At 38.9% G+C, this 23,510-nt stretch overlaps 4 protein-coding genes across 7 annotated transcripts; all 4 read right to left on the bottom strand.

Moving 5' to 3' along the window:
• Positions 1-4,031: 4,031 nt before the first annotated feature.
• LOC125496992 (probable 2-carboxy-D-arabinitol-1-phosphatase) lies at positions 4,032-9,109 on the bottom strand. 4 transcript variants are annotated; one of them, XM_057394316.1, is made up of 8 exons: positions 8,855-9,106; positions 8,587-8,721; positions 7,390-7,450; positions 6,746-6,851; positions 6,422-6,641; positions 6,220-6,337; positions 5,487-5,557; positions 4,032-4,394 (listed from the first exon to the last, which is right to left on the bottom strand). In XM_057394316.1, the coding sequence occupies exons 2-6, from the start codon at positions 8,654-8,656 to the stop codon at positions 6,279-6,281; spliced, it is 516 nt and encodes a 171-aa protein (XP_057250299.1). In that variant the 5' UTR covers positions 8,657-8,721; positions 8,855-9,106; the 3' UTR covers positions 4,032-4,394; positions 5,487-5,557; positions 6,220-6,278. The 4 variants fall into 4 exon arrangements, with proteins under 4 accessions (XP_057250299.1, XP_057250298.1, XP_048499150.1 ...); XM_057394315.1 differs by lacking the exon at positions 5,487-5,557 and having other exon boundaries at positions 4,032-4,414; XM_048643193.2 differs by lacking the exon at positions 5,487-5,557 and having other exon boundaries at positions 8,855-9,104.
• A 5,534-nt stretch (positions 9,110-14,643) lies between these two features.
• Positions 14,644-15,159, bottom strand: LOC130591160 (uncharacterized). The gene has a single exon (XM_057394089.1). It carries the CDS (start codon positions 15,157-15,159, stop codon positions 14,644-14,646), a length of 516 nt encoding a protein of 171 aa, XP_057250072.1.
• Positions 15,160-16,349: 1,190 nt separating this feature from the next.
• On the bottom strand, positions 16,350-18,352 carry LOC130591159 (uncharacterized). The gene is made up of 5 exons (XM_057394088.1): positions 18,005-18,352; positions 17,571-17,894; positions 17,293-17,524; positions 16,669-17,051; positions 16,350-16,529 (listed from the first exon to the last, which is right to left on the bottom strand). Exons 1-5 carry the CDS (start codon positions 18,350-18,352, stop codon positions 16,350-16,352), a joined length of 1,467 nt encoding a protein of 488 aa, XP_057250071.1.
• Positions 18,353-18,447: 95 nt separating this feature from the next.
• On the bottom strand, positions 18,448-20,070 carry LOC125496704 (uncharacterized). The gene has a single exon (XM_048642235.2). The coding sequence runs from the start codon at positions 20,068-20,070 to the stop codon at positions 18,448-18,450; it is 1,623 nt and encodes a 540-aa protein (XP_048498192.2).
• Positions 20,071-23,510: the final 3,440 nt, after the last annotated feature.

Raw genomic sequence — 23,510 nt, 5'->3', positions numbered from 1 at the left:
TCTTCATAGATTTAAATACATACAACGAGCTTTGATAAACCAAAATTAGAGTTTCGTGTTGAATGAACAACTTAAATTATTCGGTTTTTTCACCATATATCCCCTAATAAATTTTTTTTTGCATCGTATACCCTTTCAACTTTCCAAATTCATCATATACCCCTCACTTTTTGAAAAATACATCAACCTATCTTTTTGACTAACGGTGTTAGACTTCCGTCAGTCATTAGGTCCTAATCCTCTCCTAATCCTAATTAACTACCCTAAACTCTAAACCCTAATACTAATTCTTAGCCCTAAACTTAACTAACTAAAAAATCTAACCCTAAAAGCCCACTAGCCCTTACCCACCCCTATCCCCAGCCCACCACCTGACCACCACCACCTTACCACCACCACCTGACCCCCACCCCATCCCACCGGATTTTCGAGAACCACCCACCCACCACCCCTTTGCATTTTCGAGAACCACCCACCCACCACCCCTCCGGCCCCTTCTCCCACCCCAGCCGCAACCCCCTCCCTTTTACCTGGCAACCCCTCCCCTTTCCCCGACAACCCCACCCCCTCCCCATCCCCTTCCCCCGCTGACCTCCTCCCCACCACCTCGTCACCAACACCACGCCTGAGACCATCGGACCGCCACCCTCGAGACTGTTCGCTCATCTCGTCTTTTCCCTCCGCTCTTTCTCTCTCTTCCCCTCTGCTGGGCATTTCTCGCGTCGTTCCAAAGCCATCTACGCGCTTTGCTCTGCCGTTGTCGTCTGCACGACTCACTTTCTGCCGGAGGTTTGGGGGAGGGGGTGTACGATTGCAGTAGCTCGAGGCAGGGGAGAGGGAGTACAAAACAAGGTCAGCGGGGGTTAGGGAGGGGAGGAGGTGGTGGCGAGGTGGTGGTGGTGGGGGGGGTCAGCGGGGGATGGGGAAGGGGTCATTGGGAGAAGGGGAGGGGTGGTGATGAGGAGGTTGGGGTGACATGCAGTGGGCCCAAGGGATGGGGGGACGATGGTTCTCAGATGGACGTGGCAGTGGGCCCAAGGGAGTACCAGATGTTCAATAATTATCCTAAAAGGGATGTTAGTGTATTAGATTAGGGTTAGGGTTAGGGTTAGGATTAGTGTTTGAATGATTTAGTTTAGTTAAATAGGATTAGGAGAGGATTAGGGCCTAATGACTAACGGAAGTCTAACACCGTTAGTCAAAAGGGTAAGTTGATGTATTTTTCGAAAAGTGAAGGGTATATGGTGAATTTGAAAACTTGAAAGGGTATACGGTGCAAAAAAAAAAATTGTCAAGGGTATATGGTGAAAAAATCGTAAATTATTTTATTATGTAATTTGTGTATAACTTCTGCTACGAAATTCAAAATATTATAATTTTTTTACCATTGGATAGTGCTTGAAATATGCTTCGAATTAAGATCCATATACAATATAGTTCTACAACTTATGAATAGAGTGTAGGATTGCAATGTCATCAATTTTTGTTTTTATTTTTTTATACAAAAATAGAGTTCTAGGTAGATTTAAATACATATAAGGAGCTTTGGATAAGCGAAATAGAGTTTAATGTTGAATGGACAACTTAAATTATTATATAATATAAGTTGTGTATAACTTTTGCTACATAATTCAGAGTATTATAATTTTTGTACCATTGGATAGTGCTCGAAATATGCTTCGAAATAAGATCTATATACAATATAGTTCTACAACTTATGAATAGACAGTACCACATAGGATTGTCATGTCATTAATTTTAATTTTAAATATAATAAAAAATAGAGTTTTACACATATTTAAATATATAAAAGGAGTTTTGAATAGGGAGAAATTTACGTTTAGTTTTGAATAAACAACCTAAATTATTATATTATGTAAATTGAATATAGCTCTTGCTACCTAATTCAAAATATTTTTATTTTTTACAATTGGAGAGTGCTTGAAATATGTTTCAAAATGAGAACCACTCATGAAAATATATTTAAGTAGATGAATGGTAAGACCTTTTTTAGTTTTTTTTATAATAATAGTAGTAATAATAATAATAATAATAATAATAATAATAATAATAATAATAATAATAATAATAATAATAATAATAATAATAATAAGTATAGTGTACAACATGTGATTATAGCATTTTATAATAGGTCCAATTTACTGAATTAGACATAATATTTTTTAGCATATTAGCCTTAATTTCTCCACTAAACCAAAATAATTTAGTATTGCAATAAAATTTATTAAGTAAAATATATTGTTACAACAAAAACTAAAATCTATAGCGATAAAGTTACGTATATATTAGAATTTTGGATAATGAAAAAATTAGAGTTTTATTTTAAAAAACAAACTTAGAATATTATAAAGAGCTCCATCTAAGCACATCATGTTATTTTTTTTAATTATGAATTTTTTGAAAAACATAGTGTTCACTATAGATATAAATATAAATAAGGTATTTTGTATAAGTGAACATTACATTTTGATTTTAGATAAACAACCTAAATTATTATGCTAGTAAATTGAATATAACTTTTGTTACAAATTTGCAAAATTATAATTATTTTTTTATCATTGGAGAGTACTCGAAAGATGTTTCAAAATAAGTTTCATATACAATATAGTATTACAAATTTTAAAAAATTATTTATTTGGATGAAAAATAATGTATTATTTATTCTTTATTTTAATTACATGTCAAAATAACTATAAAAAGAGCATATTATATGTGGGATAATATCAATTATATCTTTGAAAATCATACTTTTAAAAATTGAGTTATATAAACACTAGGGGAAAAAACATAAAGGGCTGCGCAGGAAGGGCTGCGCTTTTCGTAAAAGCGCAGCCCTACTAGTGAAGGGCTGCGCTTATTTAAAAAAGCGCAGCCCTACTAAGCAGAAGAGCTGCGCTTTTTTTAAAAAGCGCAGCCCTTCACTAGTAGGGCTGCGCTTTTTTAAATAAGCGCAGCCCTTCTGCTTAGTAGGGCTGCGCTTTTTAAAAAAAGCGCAGCCCTTCCTGAAAAAATTTGAAATTTCGGAATCGCGGGCTTTGAAATATTGAGCGAGGATTTCGTCAAATATATTATCCCTCATTCTCTCTCCTCTCTCACGTCCCTCATTATTCCTTTCCTCCTTCTCTCTCATCCTCTCTTCTCTCTCATCCTCTCTTCTCTCTCCAAAAAACTCCCATAAACATTTGCGACAAAACCTTGAAATGATTTGCACTAAACATGGCGACGGAGTCCGATTGCCTATTGTGATACCTTTTCGGAAGCGGAACGAGCCAACGAGTCAAACTCACCGCTATGCCGTGACATTTAGGCTTTTTAAGCCATCCGAGTTCGTTTAAGCCTCCAAATAGCCATTTTAAGTTTTTCCGAAATTTTTTTTTCCTTTAAATTATGTATTTGGGTTTTGTTTTATGTATTTAAACATTATCGTTGTTGCTTTTCATATTTTTTTCAGATTATATTCTTGTATACTTCTCTTTGTTTATATATTTTGATTAATGTTCTTGTATACTTCTCTTTGTTTTGATTAATGTTCTTGCTTGTATACTTCTCTTTGTTTTGATTAATGTTCACTAGTAGAAAAAAGCTCAAATGCTCCGGTTAAAAACCCCTCAAATGCTCCGTATTTGACCCGTAGCAGACGTCATACGAGCATTTGAGCATTTCACAAATGCTCCGGTTATCAACCGGAGCATTTGTTTCCTCAAATGCTCCGGTTGTGTAAAAAACCGGAGCATTTGAGCTTTTATATATGAGTAAAATACATCAAATGCTCCGGTTTTTTAGGAAAACCGGAGCATTTGTTGAACAAATGCTCCGGTTTTCTGAAACAACCGGAGCATTTGTGTATTTTATATAGTAAAAAAAAACTTTCAGGTACTGCTAGCATGCGTGCAGCAAACCAGCAGTACACAACAAGTTCAACTCCCGCTATGACTGAACCCAACATTTCAAATGGAATTCTTTCTATAAAGAAAAGAGCAATCCAATCATCTCTCCTAACTCCAAGTCCATAACAAAGAGATTACTTCATTTCATCCTCAAGTATTGTGCATTACTCAGATAAGACAAATGCATAACTCAGACAAAGATCTTTAGACTCACTTATCTAATCGAGGTAGTGAGAACACATTAATTACCGATTAATGGATAACAATAGAGTTAGCTCTCCCTAATAATCTGAATGTAGAAGATCAAGTTACAGCAAAGATAACCATAGAAAAGATCTTAGTCGATCTTCCTTCATTTCTTTTTGTCACCCTTTCCGGGTTAACATCTGATCCAACATTGTAGTAAGCAAACCACCAAAATCGATCAAAGAAGTCCAGGGCTTATGTAGCCTCGCGGAGGTGTTTTCCGCTCCAAACCACCTCGACCTAATCAAGAGCAAGAAAAACTACTAATAAGAGTCATTTTCACTCACTAAGAGTCAAATATAAGAGTTGACAACAATCATAAATCCCTTTTAGTTCTACCAGTTTACTGCCACCAACAGGAGCATATATGTGAAGTTAATAATAATCCAATTATGTAATGCAGTCCCTATCAGAAATAACTCTAGAATCACTTGTTGAAGTGCATTGCTGATTTGTAGCCTTTACCCCATCGTTTACACAAGAAACAAGTTCATAAAGTGCATTTCCTAAACCATCTGATGCATGGACAATAAAATCCATTTAGTTACTCGAAAAAAACGATATATTCACCAATGACTAGTTCACAAACACACACCAAACGCACACAAACACACATATTCACCAATGTGCAATGGCTAAAAGTAAACCTGCTTTTCCACAGTCATGTGCCTCACTTATGCAATCTTTGAATTTACCAGAGCCTCCATCATATGTTTTCTACAACATCTGATTTTGCCCTATTGAAGGCTCATTTGATAATATCATATTACTCCTACAACATGAATAAAACACTCAAGTGTGTCACAATAATTCAATAAAGTTGGGAGGCGTGCTCAGGAAATGCCTTATCAATGTCTGGGTGCAGTGGGCCATTATAAATATCATAAGGGACATATTGCATCATATTACAGGTGCTGGTAAGTGGTATGTGCCTGTTATGTGATCAGGAACAGGAATAGGTGCTGGCAGGGGAGGGGTGCAGTAGGGGAGCGGAGGTGTGCAACAGGGGAGGGTTGCAGCAGGGGAGGGGAGGGGAAGGGAGGGGAGGTGTGCAGCAGTGGAGGGGTGCAGAGCAGTGGGGTGTGGGGCAGTGGGGTGTGGGCAGTGGAGGAGGGGAGATGTGCAGCAGGGGAGGGGAAGTGTGCAGCAGGGGAGGGAGGGGAGGGAGGGAAGTGTGCAGTAGGGGCAGTGGAGGGGTGCAGGCAGTGGGGAGGGAGGTGTGCAGCAGGGGCAGTGGAGGGGAGGGAGGGGAGGGAGGGGAGGGGGAGGGTATTGCATTTATCAGCTACATTTACCAGACATTAGAAAAGATAGTGCAAAAGTATTATCTACCTTTAACATAGTGTGGTCTACATGCATAGGGTGGTCTACAACACAGGGTGGTTTTTCGATGAATCAAACCCCTGAGAGAATGGAAGGTCGAGGATTAAAAAATTAAATAAGAAAGGAGAAGTTGTAGTTTGAACGTTTGATATTATGAGAAGATCCGTGTTCAAATATTATAGTTCGTGTGAGTTTTTATGAAAAGATAGTGCAAAAGTATTATCTACCTTGTAATTGTTTGTGTCACCGTTGTGAAATTTGTATTCTACCCATAATATTCTTCACCTATGCCTTTTTGAGGTTGTTAAATAAAAGATCACATTCCTATTAATTCTTTTCTCTCTATCAACATCAACCCTTTTTCAAACATCATATTTACAAAACGAAATCTAGGCATTCATAGATTAGTGGGGACAGAGAAAAAAAGGAGACAATTGAAGGTTTTGGATGGTAGTTTACCAAACACTTTCTCATCATATCAGCAAATGCATCTAGCAATGAGACGAAAACTACAACATATTCTAGACCATCTATGCAGTTTAACATCAATCACTTCACTGAAATACAAACACAATCCTTCAAAGAAAATAAAGACCTTCAAACACAAAGCCCACTCACTGATCAATGGTAGTTAAATGCATTAGCACTGTAGCAACTTTATGTAGAAATTTTGCATATTGAGTAGATACTCTGAATAATGCAGATTCCATGCTCAGCACAGACAGCTTAATAACTTATGTACCTGATTTAAGCGATTAAGGCAGATGTGTGGAGACTTGTCCTCTGCTCGAGGAATAAAATCTAACACACTAACACCACAGTTGCTCTCAAGTAAACTCTGAAATACTCAGTTCCCAAGCCTAATCATATAAAAGACAGGAAAGAAGAATTACAAAGGCATGCATATGCATATCTGAGGCATCAAACAAAACAACAAAAATTACCAATTGCTGTTGCAACAAGAGCCTGATTGACAGCATTGTGATGAGCAACCACAAGTACGGACTTGCTTTGATGATTTAATATGTTATCCCAACTGCTTCTGGCACGTGCCCACAACTCCCTGACAGGATAATGTCCATCTATGATAAAGTTCGGAACATCTAACTGCCATTGACGAAATGCAGTGCCAAATTTCTCCTTCCCCTCATGTTTCAAGAGCCCCTACAGAGTATGCACAATCAACAGGATCAGCAACAAGAAGTGAACCATGACAACTCTATCTTGTTGAAGGCTCCATCCATTTAAACTGGAAGACAAAACTCAACTTGAAAAGAATACAAATCTATTTCCCTCAGGTCGAAATCTGGGATCATTGGCTCCTTATGGTTACCCCAGATAATTTCAGCAGTTCGCTTTGATCTAGCCAGGGGACTGCAACAGCAAATCAGAAAGCAGTCAAGTGCAAACTTCAAACTGAGAACATAAGTATGTCATACTTGAAATCACTCCCTCAATCCCGAATTAATAGTCACATATACTATTCTAAAATGTCACAGTAATTTGGCAACTACTGTAACATAGTAATGAAATAGTTCGTGATTGGACTTCCGTAGCCCGAGTTCCGGCCTATGACAAGAGTATCGAAACGATTCAGCTATTAGGGTCTTTCACGAAAATCATCTCATTACACCACTACACTTGAGCTCAGCCACCTAATTTTCAAACATATAATTACACCAATTATACTACATAAAGTATAAATCTTGAATCCAAAATTTCAAATTGTCTCAACTACAAAACCACAATCCACTTCCTTTCATTGTAATTCACCAACCAATAATCAAAAATTATACCAGAAAATAAAATTAAGATTCCTAAGTTTTGTTTTTGCTTTTTCCCACTTGCCACATCTACCTGGGGCACGCGATTTAAAAACTATTAGAATAAATCCTGACAAATTATAAGTTACCATTCAGATAGGCGGATCCTTTCATTAGCACTTCTATAAAATTTCAAGTGGGGATCATGACCTATTAGCAAAGAATATACTATTAGCAAATCTATTAGAATGAGCTATGAAACTATATAGTATGTAAAACTTTACAGGAAAGCAGGGAGGAAAAACTTGTGAAAAAGGAATGTTAACTCTGTTGTCGAACATTCCAGAATGGTAGATGTTTACTCTACAAAAGAATGAATGGAGTGACAATTTGACAACCACTAGGAGATGATATATGAAAAAAGTGAAACAAGTTCCAATTCTTACTGCAAACTACTTTAACTAGCATTTCAGTACGTTCGCGTAGCAGAATAATTAACTGATCTGTCTGATTTTCTGGATGATTCAGTACTGATCATTACGGGTGATGGCGACCGACTTATTGTCCCGTCTTGGAATTGAGAAAGGCTTTCACGAGTAATACCTGGATCACAGCTTGAGGTAATCAAGAATTGTGGTCATCTGCCCCACGAAGAAAAGCCAGAAGAGTTTGTATCGATTGTTGCAAATTTTTTGCAGAAAGTTTTTACTGGTTCAGAAGAATTATGTTGGCAAGCATGACGAGGTTCTTTTATTATGTACAGTTAAGCAACCTTCAATTTATTCAGTGATCTTAATCTTGGAAAGATGCTGAACCCCCTTTCCAAAGAGTGAGCCTGATTTGTAACTTATCAAATATCTATCATGAATCCAGCTATAAGTATTAAGATAATACTTGAAGCTAACCATACAGTAAAATCTAACCTGTAACCACAGATTCTCTAAACCTCATTCTTGGTTTCTTTCCCCTTCAAAGACAACCAGACCTTGAATTACTCCGCGTAAAACCCCCAATATGACCTACCAATGTCATTACCCAATTCCTCATAAGGAGGGCCTAAATACGGGGTCTAGGTACCATACAGCCTTACATGTACAATTACAAAATTAAGGAAAAAGATATACTTTCATCCAGCCACAGAAACTATAACATTAGAAGTTAGGGTTTACAAGATTGACAAAAACAAAATCGAAAAAGATCATCAACAACAACAAAAAAAATCAAAATAAACAACAGATAACGAATCTAAGAAAAATAAAACATAAAATGAGTTCCTCCAGACAACATTAATTGAATTACAGTTAGATGAGCAAAGTTGACACTCAACTACAAAAAAAATCACAAACCTGAATGAACGGTGCTGAAGAACTCACACAAAAGGATGAGAGAGAGATAGCGATGCTGAAGAACCACCATCGCCGCCGCCTCCTACCGCGGTGTTGAAGAACGGCGCTGAAGAACTCGTGATGAGACATCTAGATCTGAAGAGAGAAAAAAAAATCAGGGGAACTCGTGTAAGGGAGAAATAAATCTTCTTCGATTTCTAGGGTTCAAGTTTTAGAACAAAATAATTCAGAAATCGAAAAAACAGAAACAAAAAATCGAGCCACTTACTTGTTTTTGTGAAGAATGGGTGAGATGCGAGTGAAAATTGAACTGGAAACCCTAGAAATGGGTAGAAATGGAAGGAGATGGAGAGAAGGAGGGTAGAAATGGAGTAGTTAGCGTTTTGGTAGTTGAGTATGGAAGGAGATAAAGACGGGATGAGAGAGAAAGAGAAACCAGTTAAGGGAGGGAGATAAGACCAGAAAGACGAGATATTGGGCCTTTGGGGGGAGCACTGAGTAGTGGAGCACTCATTCACAAATGCTTGTGTTGATTATGCAAACGGAGCATTTGACATCAAATGCTCCGGTTGACTAATCAACACGAGCATTTGTGAATTTTTTTTATTAAAATTTTCGCAAATGCTCGGGTTGATTAGACAACCAAAGCATTTGATAAGTAGCAAAAGCAGTTTTTTCCACTAGTGCGTTCTTGTATACTTCTCTTTGTTTTGAATGTTATTCTTGTATACTTCTCTTTGTTTATTTTGATTAATGTTATTCTTGTATACTTCTCTTTTTTTATTTTGATTAATGTTATTCTTGTATACTTCTCTTTGTTTACTTTGATTAATGTTCTTGTATACTTCTTGTATACTTCTCTTTGTATATTAGTTTTTGTTCCTTTTTTTCATTTTCGTTTCATTCTTTTTATTGTTTTGGGTTTAGTATTTTCGTTTCGTTTCGTTTCTCTTCTCTTCTCTTCTGTTTAATTTCAGAAAATGTGAGATTATGAGTAAAAAAATGACAAAAAAAAAAAAAATTATTTTTTTTTTGTAGGAAGGGCTGCGCTAGTTAGGAAAAAGCGCAGCCCTTCTAGCCCAGAAGGGCTGCGCTTTTTCCAAACTAGCGCAGCCCTTCTGGGCTAGAAGGGCTGCGCTTTTTCCTAACTAGCGCAGCCCTTCTAGCTTAAGGGCTGCGCTTTTCTACCGCAGCCCTACTTAAAAAGTGAAGGGCTGCTACTGAAAGGGCTGCTGTCAAAAAGCGCAGCCCTACATGCCTTTTTTAACGCAGCCCTTCTTCATTTTTCCACTAGTAAAAGATAAAAATATATATTTATAATTTTGAACCTATAGCATACCATGGTGGCATTACATGAATCAAATGAAAGTTTGTTAACGAAATTGCAAAGGTATTATGCAATTCACTAATTATTTTATTTATAGAATATTTATTTTATACATAATTATTCATGTTTGTTTTTTTCTTTTCTCCATGAACTTGATTCCGTTAAACTAATAGGAAAATCAAGGTTTGCGTTTCTAGACTATTTGAGGTCACGGATCATAAAAAAGGAGAAAGTTTGATAAGTCTGGATATTGTCATGATGGATGAAGAGGTGGCGAAGCCTAAGTCGTATCGGCTAACGCGCAAATAAATCAATACTACCCTACACAAACGTAGAATAAGGAAGTAAGGTTCGAATCCACGAAGAAGAAGGGTTTGGCAAGGTTAAACGTGTGTTGTGGTAACAATGGGGGGGGGGTTTCACTTAAAAGTATAACTAAGAAAGACTAAGCAAACGGTAATCAATAATAGACAAATACTTGGCAATCAATCTTAACAACCAATTCAAACTTTGATCATAGAACAACTCAATTCCTATAATTACTTGAATGACCTATTGCGAATCAACAGATTCAATCTCCTCTAACTTAGTGGTAAGATTAAGCGAGCGCTCTAATCCAATCCTTAACGGTTTAACAACCTAGTCCAAGCGTTCTAGATTCAATTAAACAATTAAATAACAACTAAGAGATGTCAATAGGATAAACTTGCATTCACACAAGCGGTCAAACACAAGTTTATGAGATGATTCTTCTTGTGCACAACTATCCAAAAGCATGTGACAATTGAGCACAAAACTACCAATTCTAGATAATCTCAAAGCAGACAATTATCTAGATAGTAAAGATTGTAAAGAAACCACAACTTAAATGATCAGATTAACTCAAAGTACAAAACAATCTAGCATAAAGAATACGAAGAATCATCAAACATTCAAGCAAATAAAAGGAAAAGATTGAACTCACAAAATGGATGAAGAGGTTGCTCCAATTGATTTACCAAGTTAGGAAATTAGTTCCTCATAATCCAAAATAATCACTACTATTTTTCTTTCAATTGTTCTCTCTCCAAAAAACAGATGATAAAAACTGAATAACAACACCAAAAACTAACTAATGTTTTAATCCGCAAAACAGAGGAAACGAAGCGTCGTTTCCTTACTACAGGGGTCCGCGACCGCGGAGAATAGGTCCGCGACCGCGGAGGTGGTCCGCGACCGCGGTGAAGTCGCGGAGTAGCTCACAGAGAATTCTTGTGATTTTCTTCCAAAATTCGCCGCGACCGCGGTTCCTAGCCCCGCGACCGCGGAGGCTGCCGATACAAATTTCTCCTTCTTTCCTTGGATGCTTCCTCAATTGATTAACAAATTCTTCCCATCTTTGTTTCCTTGCCACTTAAATGCACTTTGTTGACTTGACATTTTCTTCAATAGCACATTATTACAATTGGACCCTCTCATCAACATAAAAGAAAATAAAGAACTCAAATACCAATTGATGACAAAGAGTACAAAATCATACCAAAATATGTTCAAGACCACACAAAAATAGCCAAATAAGTACTGAAAAATGCCATATGAACATGGCATATCAAATTCCCCCATGCTTAGACCTTTACTCGTCCTCGAGTAAAATCCTAACTCCTATCTATCTCCAAGGTCTATCAAGAAAAGCACGGAGAAATTCACACAAAAATCAATCCTAACACCACTACTCCAATCAAAAGCGAATAACTGATGAATCGCAACTAGCTAGAGTTTGAGCGGAAGTAACCTCAACGCATCAAAACTCTCGCCATCTTATCGCTCCAAAATCCACAAAGATAGTTAACTTGGGGTGGAAATGACCTCAACACACCCAAGCTAACTCACACAACAAACCAAAGAGCAAGGGAGCTAACATGTCCTAAGTCCCCCAAGCTCAACTCACACACTACTTCCTCAAAACAAAGCCTTGGTTCGGAATAACACCATCAAACCAAGAGCTTACCTCTTAAGAAACCTCCGACTCCCCTTATGGCTCCAAGATGAAAAACAAGAGAGTTTCTAACCTACCACCATCTAAACCACAACCTCCTTATTTCAACAATGAGTGACCTACCCAAACGCCGCTTCAAACACCCTTCATATGCCACCACTCCGAAAAATGAATGACAATAGAGTCCTCTCCTTTTGCCCAGGCGCCCTTCCGGGTTTTCACCTAGCCACTCGTCATTTTTTTTTTAATTGGTTATTTCATCTCTCAATTTTTTTTTTGTTTTTTTTTTCTTTCTCTTTTTTTTTAAATTTTTTTTTTATTTTTTTTTGGTTGAACTTACGAAATGAAAACAAATATTTACATTATAAACACATCATCAACAACTTCTCTCCCCCATGCTTAAAGGACACATTGTCCCCAATGTGTAAGAAAATCAAAAGATCAAGCAAAAGGGAGAAACAAACCTCTTAGGATCACCATGAAATGCCTCACCGCTACCGGAAGCACCGGAGCCAGATGCTCCTCCAGGGAAATTACCATATGGAACATAGCTACCACCATACTGCTGCTGAAAGAAAGAATCTAAAGGCCTCATGTAGCCCATGGTAGCATTACCCTGGAGAGTAAGAGCCTGCAACTGTTCCTCGATAGAGGAAAGCCTATTTCCTTCTTCTTGCTCCATCTCCATATCATAATCCCCATCACCTTCCTCATCCTCATCCATATCATCCAAAATCCCACCGCCGACCTCGGGCCTAATAAAGAAATCGGCCACCGTGGGGCTAAAAGGAAAATTTGCCCAAGGAAGGAAGATAAAACCATCACCACAGTGTATCTGAAATGGGGGACCATCAGAGCTCTTCAACATGTTCATTTTCAACAATGTGCGGGCATTAAACAAGAGAAACTTATCAGCCACCGGGTCACAGGCATTATTAGGAGGATATCCCAACCGTGTAATCAAATGTGTAATCATACCTCCCATGCTTAAGTGACCACCCAATTTGGTTCGCACATCAATGCAAGACTTGAGCCAAAGGTCGGCCCAATCCGGTATACCAACACTACACGGAAGCAAGGAACGAAGATAGCACATCTCTAATTGGTTCAATTTCCCGTCTCACCCTTGCAGAACATAGTCATGCCTAGGAAGTAAGCAGCCATGCGTAGACCAGGGTGACGGATACTACTATTCTTCTCACCACCACTGCTAAGGGGTAATCCAGAAATGCGATACACCAAAAGACACCAACCTCCTCAGACGGAACACCCATGGGGACAAAAGGGTTGTCGCTGGAGGGAGCGACCCAACCAAAAGCCTCTCTAACTTGGCTCATAGAAATATCACGCACTCGGTCATGCATCCTAAACCGAATACGGGTTTCTCCCCTATGCTTCACCAAGGTGAGAGTGGATAAAAATTCATAAACACACCTCTTATAAGTGCGAGGTGTATAATCTAGCATGCCCAATAATCCAGCTCTACCCATCATCTCTCTAAATCCATCTAAAAGCCCGAACTGAGCCAAGAAAGTAGTGTCAATAAACTTGGTACACTGGACCACTCGTTTAGATCGACAAAGATTTCTCCAAGTCACCTTTTGCTCCCTATTGAGTCCAGTCAGCCCCATAGTGTCAATCATCACCTCACTAGCAGCAGGTTCCTCATGAGCCTCAGGCTCATTGGAACCTTGGGTACGACCACGCTTTCTTACCATTGCTAAAACAACCACAAATCTCACCAAAACAACCCAAGTAAGTCAAACAACAATTCCACCCTCAATATCTCAAATCAAACCTCCAACAATTCACTCCAAAATTCACAAATTCAACTCTCAACAATGTCAACACAACCACAAAGAGTTCTAAAAACACAACAATCCTCCACAATCTCAATAATCAATCAACCACAACGAAAAATGAAGCGAACTTCCAAAAAGAGAGTGAAGAATTGAACTTTTACCTTATGGAAGAATCAATAAAGTGGTTGACCAAGTACCCAAGTGAGAACAATATCCCAAGAATGCTCCTTGCTCCTTTAATTTCCCAAGAACTCCAAGAATCAAAAACCCCCAAATTTTAGGGTTTCCAAAAGATTTTGTAAAAAGATGAGAAAAGTGGAGATTTTTGAAGGAGATTGAGTGGGAAACGAGATGAGAGAGTGAGGAAAAGGGATTGAATGAGTGAAAGAGAGTAATTTGAGTGAAAGAATTGAAGAGAAATGAAAGGGGATGAGGTTTTGTGAGAGGGAAAGTGAGAAGAGAGAGAGAGAGAGAGAGAGAGAGAGAGAGAGAGAGAGAGAGGGTCGAAATGGAGTGAAGGAGGAAGAAAGAGAAAAGGGCGAAGAGAAAGAACGTACCTGGCGGAAATACGATGGTCCGCGACCGCGGAGCAAAGGTCCGCGCCCGCGGAGGCGTTCAGCGATCGCGGGCAGGTCGCGGAATAGCTTGCGGCTCTTTTTTGTGATTTTAACGTGCAACCCGGGCCGCGCCCGCGGGGTCTGACGTCGCGCCCGCGGTCTGCTGCAGCGCCCGCGGTTAGCCCGCGGAACTGCTCTCGGCAATTCCTCTCTTTTTTTTTTTTTTTTTTTTTTTTTTTTTTCAAAGGGAGTGGTGATGAAACCCACCCCTTTCAGCTCTCTTGATTTGCTTCAAAAGTTGTCCTACAAAAAATAAAACACCAAAACACACAAAACAAAACATAACAATCTCCAAATAAAATATATAAAAAACACGGGTTGCCTCCCGAGAAGCGCTTAGTTTAAAGTCGAAAGCTCGACGTCATGCAAGCACAAAAAGTTACTCATAGTGAGGGCATAGAGTTCCAAAAACTCTACATCCTCCACTTTCGCAATTTCAAAGTAAGGCTTAAGCCTTTGGCCATTCACTTTGAAAACACTATCCGTACTCAAACTTCGGATATCAACTGCACCATGAGGGTAGACTTTAACAACTACAAAAGGACCATCCCAACGGGATCGAAGCTTACCCGGAAATAATCTCAAGCGGGATTGGTAGAGAAGTACCTTGTCACCCACCTTGAATTCTTTCCGCATAATCATTTTGTCATGCCAAGCTTTTGTCTTCTCCTTGTAGATGGCTGCATTCTCATAGGATCTCGGGATTTCCTCCAACTCTTGCAACTGAAGCTTCCTATGGTCTCCGGCTCCATCAAAGCGCATATTCAATTGCTTGATTGCCCAATAAGCTCTATGCTCTAACTCCACAGGCAAATGACACGCTTTACCGAAAACCAACCGATATGGAGACATGCCAATAGGGTCTTGTAGGCAGTCCGATAAGCCCACAATGCATCTTCAAGACGGGAACTCCAATCCTTGCGGGTGGGATTCAGTCTTTTCCAAAATAGATTTAACTTCCCTATTAGACACCTCGGCTTGACCATTTGTTTGAGGATGGTAGGGTGTTGAAACCTTGTGAGTAACTCCATACTTCCTCATCAAAGCTTCAATGGTCCGATTGCAAAAATGAGTGCCTTGATCACTAATCATAGCAGGGGACACCAAACGAGAAAAAATTTGTGACTTCACAAAACCTGCCACAACTTTAGCATCGTTAGTCTTGTGGCCTTCGCTTCCACCCACTTGGAAACGTAGTCCACCGCAAGGAGAATATATAGATTTCCACTAGAGTTGGGAAATGGGCCCATGAAATCAATTCCCCACACGTCGAAGATTTCACAATAGAGAAGAGAATTTTGGGCATTTCATTCCGTTCGGAGATATTCCCAACTCTTTGAAACTTGTCACAAACTTTACAAAAAGCATAGGCATCACGAAAAAGGCTTGGCCAAAAGAATCCACAATCAAGTACCTTTGCGCCGTTCTCTGGCCCCAAAATGCCCACCACATGCATGAGAATGACAAAAATCAAGAATAGAGGCTACCTCACTTTCCGGAATGCATCTCCGGACAATTTGATCGGCACAATGTCTCCAAAGGTATGGATCGTCCCAAACATAGTATCTTGCATCACTTCGTAGCTTATCCCTTTGCATCTTAGTAAACCTGGGGGGAAACTCATGAGAAACAAGAAAATTAACAATGTTAGCAAACCAAGGACAGACATCACGGATAGAAAACAAGGTTTCATCCGGAAACTCTCCAAGAATAGCCTCTTGATAGTGGGGTTTGTCCTCATCATGGACAAGACGGCTCAAATGATCAGCCACAATGTTTTCAACTCCTTTCTTGTCTTTAATTTCCACCTCAAATTCACTAAGTAGCAAAACCCACCGTATGAGGCGGGGTTTGGCTTCTTTCTTTGCCATCAAGTATCTAATAGCTGCGTGGCCGGTGTACACAATGACCTTGGTCCCAAGCAAGTAAGACCGAAATTTTTCAATTGCAAAAACAACAGCTAACATTTCTTTTTCCGTGGTGGTATAGTTCCTTTGGGCTCCATTCAATGTCATAGATGCATAATGTATTACATGAGACGCTCAACCACTCTTTTGACCCAAAACAGCCCCCACGGCAAAAGCACTTGCATCACACATTATCTCAAAAGGGAGGGACCAAATGGGGGCTTGAATGACAGGGGCAGAAGTAAGCTTCTCTTTTAAAGAGTCAAAGGCCTTCTTACAAGCATCATCAAACACAAAATCAACATCCTTTTGCAACTTGCACAAAGGAGGGACACCTTAGAAAAATCTTTTATAAACCGCCGGTAAAAACCGGCATGACCAAGGAAAGACCTAATTTCACGTACACTAGTGGGGTAGGGAAGGGATTGAATCACTCGATCTTTGCTTTATCTACCTCTATCCCCCTAGATGAAACAACATGCCCCAACACTATGCCTTGCTCAACCATGAAATGACATTTCTCAGAATTCAACACAAGATGAGACTCAATACAACGTTTCAAGACAAGGGACAAATGGTACAAGCATTGGTCAAAAGAGTCACCATGAACGGTGAAATCATCCATGAAAACCTCTAGAAACTCCCCCACAAAGTCAGAGAAAATACTTACCATACACCTTTGAAAGGTGGCAGGGGCATTACAAAGTCCAAACGGCATGCGCCGATACGCAAAAGTGCCAAAGGGACATGTAAATGTTGTCTTTTCCTGGTCCTCTGGAGCAATGGGCACTTGAAAATAGCCTGAGTACCCATCAAGGAAACAATAGAAAGCCCTCCCTGCAAGTCGCTCAAGCATTTGGTCAATAAAAGGAAGGGGAAAATGTGTCATTCTAGTTACCAATTCAAACGGCGATAATCAATACATACCCTCCACCCGGTTTGAGTTCGGTGGGTACCATTTCGCCATTTGCATTAGGATCACTGTGACACCACCTTTCTTTGGCACCACTTGCGTAGGACTTACCCATTTACTATCGGAGATGGGGTAAATAATACCCATTTGACACAACTTTATTACCTCCTTCTTTACCACCTCCATCATGGGGGTTCAAACGCCTTTGAGGTTGCCTCACCGGCTTAGCTTCATCTTCCAACAAGATCCTATGCATACATGTGGATGGGCTAATGCCATGGATGTCGGCAATTGACCACCAATCGCTGTCGAATGCTCCTTGAGCACCTCCACCAACTTGCTCTCTTGTTCCAAGGTCAACTTGTGGAAATGATAACTGGCAAGGTCTCTTTCTCACCTAAGAAGACATATTTCAAATGCTCCGGTAGAGTTTTTAACTCAACATTCGGGGCCTGCACAACAGAAGGAAGCGGTCTTGTGCTAGGCACAGTAAGTGGCATGGGCTTATAGTTTGAAGGATTCAAAGGAAGTTTGGAAAGCTCATTCAATTCAACAACAATTTTAAGCACATTATCTGGCAAACAAAACTCCAAAGAATCAGCATTCAAACTAAAGTCCAAAACACTTTGCAAATCATCATCACGTAAGACATCGAACACACCTTGAACACATGGCTCAAACACATCAATGGCACAAAGAGAGTGATCCTCAATGTTAGGGTACCTCATGGCATCATACATATTAAACTCAATGATTTGACCATCAAACTGCATGGCCAAAGAACCAGTGTCACAATCAATCTTGGTCTTAGCCGTTTTCAAGAACGGCCTTCCTAAAAGAATAGGGCCGAATGCTTATCATGCTCCATATCAATCACATAAAAATCAGCAGGAAAAGTCAACTTATCAACTACCACAAGAACATCTTCAACTACACCTCTAGGAATGGAAGTGGATCTATCCGCAAGTTGGATAACAACATTGGTAGGAAGCAAATCACCAAGTGTCAAAGACTCATACAAAGAATAAGGAAGCACATTGATGGAGGCTCCTAAATCTAACATGGCCCTATCAATCTTAGTATCACCAAGAGTTATAGGAATAGTGAACATGCCCGGATCATCGCATTTCTTTGGCATTCTCTTTTGAAAAACAGCGGACACATGTTCACTAACCTTAACCGTTTGTTTTCCTTTAACATTACTTTTCCTCTTAATTGAACACATCTCCTTTAACCACTTAGCATCAAAGGCACAGTCTTAATCAATTGCAACAAAGGAATATTCACTACATTAATTGGCTAAATGTTTCATAAATATCCTTAGAAATCAAGCTTACGATTGTCCTTAAGTGCATTGGGAAAAGGGGGTGCCGGTTTGTATTCCGGGAAAGATTTTACCTCTTGGTGAGAGCTAGGACTCACCACTTTTTTCACCTCTTTGGAAGGAGTAAGAACCTCCATCTCCTCATCTTCAACTCTTGTCTTCTCTTCCACGACCTTGCTCTTTTCGGATGCATGATCAAGAAGCTCCTTACCACTCCTTAATGTCACAGCACTCACATTCTTCTTGGGGTTCACCTCGGTTTGAGATGACAATTTTCCAGAATTTTGGGCCTCAAGCCTATTCATGACACTAGACATTTGGCCCACTTGTGTTTCCAAGTTGTAAATGCTTGACTTAGTCTCTTGTTGAAATTGCTCCATATTAGACTGCATGGTAGTCACATTCTTAGTCAAAGCTTTGATCATATCCTTTGTGGACATTGAGTTAGAGTTAGGTGATTGCCCTTGAGGTTGGTATGGTTGCTTGAATGGAGGAGGTCGATTTCCTTGTTGAAAATTTTGGTTCCCTTGAAAATTTTGATTCCCTTGCTTGTAACTAAAAGCCGGATGATCTCTCCACCCGGGATTGTATGAATTTGAATAGGGATCATACTTTCTATTCCCTTGATATCCCAAAGCATTCACCTCTTGAGTGTCTTCTTGTAAGGTTGGGCAAGCATCGGTAGGATGACCGGTATTGGAACAAATTCCACAAGCTTTCACTTGTTGAGGTTTGTTACTTATCATAAATTGCCGGAACATATTCTTAAGGTCGGAAACCTCCGACTCCAAAGATGAATCAGAACTTGCAGCTTTAACACCCCGGGTAGCATTCCTCTTAGAATAGGTGCGAGAACTCTCAGCAAACTCACCTATGAGCTCCATGGCTTGTTGTGGGGTCTTGTTATCAATGTTACCCCCACAAGCAGCATTCACCATCCTTCTCTCATCGGGAAGGAGCCCAGCAACTAAGTACATCACAAGATCCTTCTCGGCAAAACCATGGTAAGGACAACAAGCAACGAGCCTCTTGAACCTCTCTAAGTAATCATAAAGAAGTTCATCATAACCTTGCTCAATGTTGCTAATGGCCCTCTTAAGTTCATTCAACTTGCTTGAAGGAAAGAACTTCTCCAAGAACGCTTGCTTCATCCCCCTCCATGTGTTGATACTGTTGGGGCTCAGATGATAGAACCAATCATTAGCCTTATCCTTCAATGAAAAAGGAAAGGCTCTAAGTTTGATTTGATCCTCCGTAACACCCCTTGGCTGCATACTAGTACAAACAACATGGAATTCCGCAAGATGTTTGATTGGATCCTCCCCATTTAAACCATGGAAGCTTAGCAGTAAATGAACAAGACCCGACTTCAGCTCAAAAGTAACATTCTCCCCAAACTCCGGATATTGAATGGCCAATGGTGCCTTGTCCAGATTAGGAGCAGAAAGCTCCCTCAATGTCGGATCAGCTCTAGGCGGCATCTCTTCTTCCTCAGTACCAAGATAATAAGGCAACTCACGGAAGTGATCCCGAATTTCCTTTCGCAACCGATAAAGCGTCCTTTCGATCTCTGAATCATAAAACAAAGCTCCTAGATTAGTAGAACGGGTGTGAACCATATGAAGGGTTCACACACCAAAAATCAGAAACAAACACACAAATAAACAACCCAAACACGCTGCCTTCCCCGGCAACGGCACCAAATTTGGCGAAGCCTAAGTCGTATCGGCTAACGCGCAAATAAATCAATACTACCCTACACAAACCTAGAATAAGGAAGTAAGGTTCGAATCCACGGAGAAGAAGGGTTTGGCAAGGTTAAACGTGTGTTGTGGTAACAATGGGGGGGTTTCACTTAAAAGTATAACTAAGAAAGACTAAGCAAACGGTAATCAATAATAGACAAATACTTGGCAATCAATCTTAACAACCAATTCACACTTTGATCATAGAGCAACTCAATTCCTATAATTACTTGAATGACCTATTGCGAATCAACAGATTCAATCTCCTCTAACTTAGTGGTAAGATTAAGCGAGCGCTCTAATCCAATCCTTAACGGTTTAACAACCTAGTCCAAGCGTTCTAGATTCAATTAAACAATTAAATAACAACTAAGGAGATGTCAATAGGATAAACTTGCATTCACACAAGCGGTCAAACACAAGTTTATGAGATGATTCTTCTTGTGCACAACTATCCAAAAGCATGTGACAATTGAGCACAAAACTACCAATTCTAGATAATTCAAAGCAGACAATTATCTAGCTAGCAAAGATTGTAAAGAAACCACAACTTAAATGATCAGATTAACTCAAAGTACAAAAGAATCTAGCATAAAGAATACGAAGAATCATCAAACATTCAAGCAAATAAAAGGAAAAGATTGAACTCACAAAATGGATGAAGAGGTTGCTCCAATTGATTTACCAAGTTAGGAAATTAGTTCCTCATAATCCAAAATAATCACTACTATTTTTCTTTCAATTGTTCTCTCTCCAAAAACCAGATGATAAAAACTAAATAACAACACCAAAAACTAACTAATGTTTTAATCCGCAAAACAGAGGAAACGAAGCGTCGTTTCCTTACTACAGGGGTCCGCGACCGCGGAGAATAGGTCCGCGACCGCGGAGGTGGTCCGCGACCGCGGTAAAGTCGCGGAGTAGCTCACGGCGAATTCTTGTGATTTTCCTCCAAAATTCGCCGCGACCGCGGTCCCTACCCCGCGACCGCGGAGGCTGCCGTACAAATTTCTCCTTCTTTCCTTGGATGCTTCCTCAATTGATTAACAAATTCTTCCCATCTTTGTTTCCTTGCCACTTAAATGCACTTTGTTGACTTGACATTTTCTTCAATAGCACATTATTACAATTGGACCCTCTCATCAACATAAAAGAAAATAAAGAACTCAAATACCAATTGATGAGAAAGAGTACAAAATCATACCAAAATATGTTCAAGACCACACAAAAATAGCCAAATAAGTACTGAAAAATGCCATATGAACATGGCATATCAAGAGGTATATTTTTCTCTTAAACAAGACTTTCGATTATTAGTAGAGGTCATTTTAATATTTGATTAATTATATTTATGATACTGTCATTATGATCTTTTTTTTTCACTTTTCCATCTTCCATTCTATATGTGTTAGTATTTATGTGGCATTAAAAATTAAAGTTGTGACTGACACTTGTTTTCTATAATTTTTCTGTCATGCATCTATTAAATAAGTACCCTCTACTTTCTTCAAGTATCATAGGGGTGTTCTTCATGTTAAAATTGTATTAACTATGTTAGTCATACCAATTATCGGGATACTATTTAATAATAGACTTAGCTATATATAATATTTAGTTTACTATTAGAAAATATATAATTTATATATCGCAATAAAAAACTATAAATAAGAGTATAATGACAAATATTTTATCCGTTCTTTTTGTACTCTAATAATAGATTTGGGCATGGATTTTAAGGAAATGAAAAAATGGGTAGTTTAGCATAGAGGTGCCCCTTTAATTAACAAGTGTAGGGGATAAGTAAATTCTTAATAAAGTAAACACAACTTTATGAGGTAATTTGATGAGTAATTAATGATGATTTTATTAACATAAAGAAAAGGCAATACTGTCAATTATAGTTGTCCTTTTTCTAAAAGTGGAGTGGTTAAAATAGATAAAACTATCCAAAGTGGTGATTATTGAAATAGAAAAAGAACAGAGAAAGTATGGAAATAAAATGGTGTTGAAAAATCTCATTTTACAGCAACACAAAATCAACAATGTTAACAAAAAATTTACAAAAAAATAATATAAACAAGAACATGTGTTACGCACGGGCTTCAAAACTAGTATCTTATACAAAGATATTATTCGTTAGTAATAACTAACAAGATAATATTAGCCAAAGCTAATACTTATATGCAACTTTTGGTTGGAGAGTTTTAGGGCAAAAGAGAGGTTTGACATGAATACACAGGTTTTTGATTATTCTAACTCTAATGTGAGAAAGAGAGGTTTGAGTCCAAAAGGCTAACTTTGTAAAATTAGTAGGACCTTTTTAGAAGAGTTAAATGAATTTAGTGTGTAAGGACTAATATATCGAAAAGTTGGTCAAATTACTATTCTTTGTTAGTTATGCAAGCCCAATAGTCCAACACGGTTAGTAGGTTCTGACAACATGTTGTGGGATTTTGAGAGTGTTCGAGGAAAAATTATACACGAATAGAAAAGTTTATGCTTGCCCGCAGGGTGAATACCCGTGCGTGCAGAGTCAAAACCAGTGCCCATGGGATGGAACCCACGCATGTGGAATTTGACCATTTTCTTTCCCTTTTCATCTTTTTTTTATTCTTGTTATGTTAGGAGAATTTATGCACTATTTATTTCCTAATAGATTGATAATCGAATTAGGTTGATAGATGATTATTAGTTTCTTAAGTCTACTTTGATTCGATCTTGTTAGATGCTAATTCTACTAGGGATAGGATTTCATCTTCTATAATGGAGATTGGAATCATTATTTTGTATGCTCCTCAAATACGGGGATATCAGACTACAAAGACTATTAGGTTTCTAGTTAAAGTTCTTGAGAGAGATTGTAATTCACGGGATATCTGAGTTTGGGGTCTTGCTAATTTTCATTGAACAAATAGTGAACAGTTGGTGGTTTTTGCTCTATTTGGTAACAAACATGTTTCCACGGTAACGACGTTTTATTATTTATATAAAAGACTCATGTTCATCGTCCTCCAATTGGACGATGACAATAGTGTCGTTCTTGCTCGATGTCGTCGCGGACGTCGTCACATCAGACATCTCTCTCTCATCCTTCTACGCAACGTTTTCACCATCTTCAACATCCTCCTCCTCCTCCATGGCTCTCGCACCACTAGTCCATGGAATCTTATAGCAGGGCTTCTTTTTTTTTTTTTTTTTTGCTAAGTTATTAAATTCATTTCAAGCTCCAAAAACCATTACAAACACAAGGCTCTCCTAGTGCTCGACGAACCAACTAGGTTGGACCCTCTCCCCCTAGGCGCCAAAACAAACAT

Source organism: Beta vulgaris, chromosome 4 (assembly GCF_026745355.1).
Source record: "Beta vulgaris subsp. vulgaris cultivar EL10 chromosome 4, EL10.2, whole genome shotgun sequence".
Taxonomy (NCBI): domain Eukaryota; kingdom Viridiplantae; phylum Streptophyta; class Magnoliopsida; order Caryophyllales; family Amaranthaceae; genus Beta; species Beta vulgaris.
Note: the sequence above shows the minus strand (reverse complement) of the source record. Positions and strands in the feature narration are given on the sequence as shown.

Coding starts and splice junctions, on each gene's coding strand:
- LOC125496992 (XM_048643192.2), bottom strand. CDS start 8,656: ATGGTGGTTCTTCAGCATCGCTATCTCTCTCTCATCCTTTTGTGTGAG. Junction 7,451..8,586: donor CTTCAGCACCGTTCATTCAG/GTTTGTGATTTT, acceptor CTTTGCTAATAG/GTCATGATCCCCACTTGAAA. Junction 6,642..6,745: donor TAGATTTGTATTCTTTTCAA/GTTGAGTTTTGT, acceptor CATACTCTGTAG/GGGCTCTTGAAACATGAGGG.
- LOC130591159 (XM_057394088.1), bottom strand. CDS start 18,352: ATGTGTTCAATTAAGAGGAAAAGTAATGTTAAAGGAAAACAAACGGTT. Junction 17,895..18,004: donor CTTTTCCTGCTGATTTTTAT/GTGATTGATATG, acceptor TTGGCCATGCAG/TTTGATGGTCAAATCATTGA. Junction 16,530..16,668: donor TTTCATCTAGGGGGATAGAG/GTAGATAAAGCA, acceptor CCTTTGTGCAAG/TTGCAAAAGGATGTTGATTT.
- LOC130591160 (XM_057394089.1), bottom strand. CDS start 15,159: ATGTCTCCATATCGGTTGGTTTTCGGTAAAGCGTGTCATTTGCCTGTG.
- LOC125496704 (XM_048642235.2), bottom strand. CDS start 20,070: ATGGTTCACACCCGTTCTACTAATCTAGGAGCTTTGTTTTATGATTCA.